This window comes from Propithecus coquereli, unplaced genomic scaffold (assembly GCF_000956105.1).
Source record: "Propithecus coquereli isolate 6110/MARCELLA unplaced genomic scaffold, Pcoq_1.0 Scaffold20, whole genome shotgun sequence".
NCBI lineage: Eukaryota > Metazoa > Chordata > Mammalia > Primates > Indriidae > Propithecus > Propithecus coquereli.
In genome coordinates this window covers 12626146-12629928 of record NW_012144967.1, presented here as the reverse complement: position 1 = coordinate 12629928, position 3783 = coordinate 12626146, and the positions used below count along the sequence as shown (strand labels likewise).

Genomic DNA, 3783 nt, shown 5'->3' with positions numbered 1-3783 from the left:
GGCTGGTCTCGAACTCCTGAGCTCAAACAATCCGCCCGCCTCGGCCTCCCAGAGTGCTAGGATTACAGGCGTGAGCCACCGCGCCCGGCCCCTAAACTGTCTTAAAAGGAAGGTTCCACAAAGTAGCAATTGAGAAGCCTAAGTATTATAAACACATCCTCTTGTTTGCTTTAGAGAAGGAACCCGGCTTTTGCCATCGAACATGAATAAAAACAATGAACATGGTCTAAAACAGCGGTTTGCAACTCTCCTAGTGCATAAGAATCATGTAGGGAATCATCTGTTTTTTAAAAGTATAGATGCCCAGGTCCCTATCTAAGAGATCTGTTTCAGTTAGTCTGGAGGGAGCCAGGAGTCGAAATTTAAAAAAAATATTCTAGTTAATTCTAAAGTGCAGCCAGGATTAAAAACCACTGGCTTAATTTATGTAGCTAACAAACGGCTTTCATTAGAAGAGAAATACACTCACTCTGTTTCTTTGATTTCTGCTTTACCAGTTCACCATACCCACCTTCCAAGATCTGGAATTATACTCATTCCCTCGTTCATCTCATGATTTTTGAATCATGCATGGAATAGACATTTTTCCAAGACATATGAACCAAACCCACCAAAAACCAACCAACCACTACATCTATGACAAACAATAACAGCTGGACCCTTACTTCTAATTCTTTGGTGTCTTTCGATTTTAGGAACATTTTAATAGTTGAGATCATGTTCCGAGCACATGAATATAACTTGATTTCTCCTGTGGCCACAGTCTTTTGGTAATTTTCACGTATGTAAGATAGTAGCTCCTCCTCAGTTTTAAAATCTGTGAAAAAAAGTAAAATTGATTATCACATCCAGCCCAAGTCCTTGTATTGTTTAAGCCAGTGGATGTCAACTGGGATAGATTTTTGCCTCCCATGGGACATTTGACTATGTCTGGGTTGTCATGACTGGTGGTGGAGGTGGGGATGTTACTGGCATCTAGTGTGTACAAGCCAGGGATGATGTGAAACATCCTTCAATGCATAGGACAGCCCCACAACAAAGAATTATCTGGTCCAAAACGTCAATAGTGCCAAGATTGAGAAAGTGCAGAGATAAGTGATTGATTTTAAGGCTCTGCAAATCACATGTACAAGTTAAAAATTTAAGGGTAGGAAAAAATGAAACTTTGTTCACAGATGACATGATTGTTTATGTGGAAAATTTGAAAGAATCAACAAGAAAACTGGAACTAACAAATGATTAAAGGTTGCAGGATACAAGGTTAACATATAAAACTCCATTACTTTCCTATATACCAACAATGTGACAAGCAGAATTTGAAATTAAAAACACATTACCACTTATATTAGCATCCTCCCAAAATGAAATACTCAGATATTAAATCTAACAAAATATGTGTAAGATGTATATGAGGAAAACTACAAAACTGTGTGAAATAAATCAAAGAAATAAATGGAGAGAGATTCCATGTTCATGGATAGGAAGACTTTTTTATTGTTAATATTTCAGTTTTTCCCAACTTGATCTATAGATTCAACGAAATCCCAATCAAATTCCTAGCAAGTTATTTTGTGGATATCAACAAACTGATTCTAAAGTTTATATGAGGAGGCATAAGACCCAGAATAGCTAATTCAATATGGAAGGAGATGAACAAAGTTGGAGGACTGATACTACTGGACTTCAAGACTTACTATAAAGCTACAATAATCAAGACAATGTGTGTGGTATTGGTGAAAGAACAAATAGATTGATAGAACAGAATAGAGAGCCCAGAAATAGACCTGCATAAATATAGTGAGCTAATCTTTGACAAAGGAGCAAAGACAATACAATAGACTTCCAACAAATGGTGCTAGACCAACTGGACATCCACATGCAAGCAAAAATGAATCTAGATACAGATCTTTCATTTTCACAAAAATCAACTCAAAATGGATCACAGACCTAATTGTAAAAAACAAAACTATAAAACTGCTAGAATGAGAAAATAAACTACATACTGGGAGAAAACATTTGTGAAAGACATACCTGATGAAGGACTCTCAAAATATACAAAGAACTTTTCAAATAACCTGATTTAAAAATAGGCAAATACTTGAACAGACACATCACCAAAGAAGATGGCAAATAAGTATATGAAAAGGTGTTCAACATCATATGTCATTAGGGAGTTGCAAATTAAAACAAGATACCACCACAGATCTATTAGAATGGCCAAAATCCAGAACACTGACAACACCAAACATTGGTGCGTATGTGGAACAACAAGGACTCTCATTCATTGTTGGTGGGAATACAAAACGCTACAGCCACTTTGGAAGATGGTTTGGCAGTTTCTTACAAAACTAAACATACTCTTACCATATGATCCAGCAATCATGCTCCTTCATATTTACCCAAAAGAAAATTTACGTCACACAAAAACCTGCACATGGATGTTTACAGTAGCCTTATTCAAAACTGCTCAAACTTGGGAGGAACCAAGATGCCCTTCGACAGTTAAATGGAGAAATAAACTGTGGTACATTCAAAATTTGGGAGTGACCAAGATGACCTTCTGCAGTTAAAGGGATAAATAAACTGTGGACATTCAGAAAATGGAATGTTAGTGCTAAAAAGAACTGAGCTATGAAGCCACGAAAAGATGTGCAGGAACCTTAAATGCGTATTACTAAGTGAAAGAAGCAAATCCAAAAAGGACACATACTGTATGATTCCAACTATATGACATTCTGGAAAAGGCAAAACTATGGAGACAGCAAAAAGATCAGTGGTTGCCAGGGGTTAGGAGGCAGGGATCAAGGGAGCGATGAATAGGCAGAGCACAGAGAATTTTTTATTTTTAGGGCAATGAAAATACTTTGTATGATACTACAGTGGTGAACACATGTAAAATGAAATGTATAATGATACATTTGCCAAAATCCATAGAATGTACAACAGTAAGAGCAAACCCTAATGTAATCTATGGACTTTACGTGACAGTGATACATATGTTAGTGCAGGGTCATCGATTATAACAGACACACATTGTAGTATGGGACGTTAATAGCGGGAGAGGTTGGTGGGGGGATGGGGGTCTACTGCAACTCTTTCTATTTTATTCTCAATTTTGCTGTGAACCTAAAACTTCTCTAAAAAATAAAATCTATTAAAAAAAAACTTAAGGGTAACCAACAAATGGAAAAGAAATAAACTATAACCTCCAAACTAGTAGAAGACAAAAAGAAGAATAAAGAAAATTTGATTAATCCCATAGAATGGAAAAGAAAAAAAGAAACAGAAAAAACATGGTAAATAGAAAGCACAAAATAAGACACCAGAAATACACCCGAACTTATCAGTAATCATGACTGTAAACATTTATTTTACAAATAAACTTGCTGGTTAAAAGACAGAAACTGTCAGATTGGATTTTAAAAAATTATGCTGTTTACAAAACATATACCCAAAACATAATGACAAAGAAACATTGAAAATAAAGGAACAGAAAAAATACCGAGGCAAACACTAACCAAAAGAAAGCTGGTGTAGCTATATTAATACTAGGCAAAATAAACTTTAAGGCATAAAGTTATTAGAAATATGTCAAAAGAATTATTATTCATTGATGAGACACAATCACGAGGAAGACATAAATGACTATGAACTTGTATGAACTTAACAAGAAAGCCTCAAAGGGCCGGGCACGGTGGCTCACGCCTGTAATCCTAGCACTCTGGGAGGCCGAGGTGGGCAGATCGTTTGAGCTCAGGAGTTTGAGACCAGCCTGAGCAAGAG

The 3783-nt window shown here is 36.4% G+C and overlaps 1 protein-coding gene across 1 annotated transcript in view; it reads right to left on the bottom strand.

The window, feature by feature from the left end:
- TICRR (TOPBP1-interacting checkpoint and replication regulator) overlaps window positions 1-3783 on the bottom strand; it is a 49089-nt gene that overhangs the window by 23778 nt on the left and 21528 nt on the right. The window contains exon 8 of the mRNA XM_012643682.1: window positions 666-817. Coding sequence (XP_012499136.1) covers window positions 666-817 — 152 coding nt within the window. The remainder of the gene's footprint in view (window positions 1-665; window positions 818-3783) is intronic.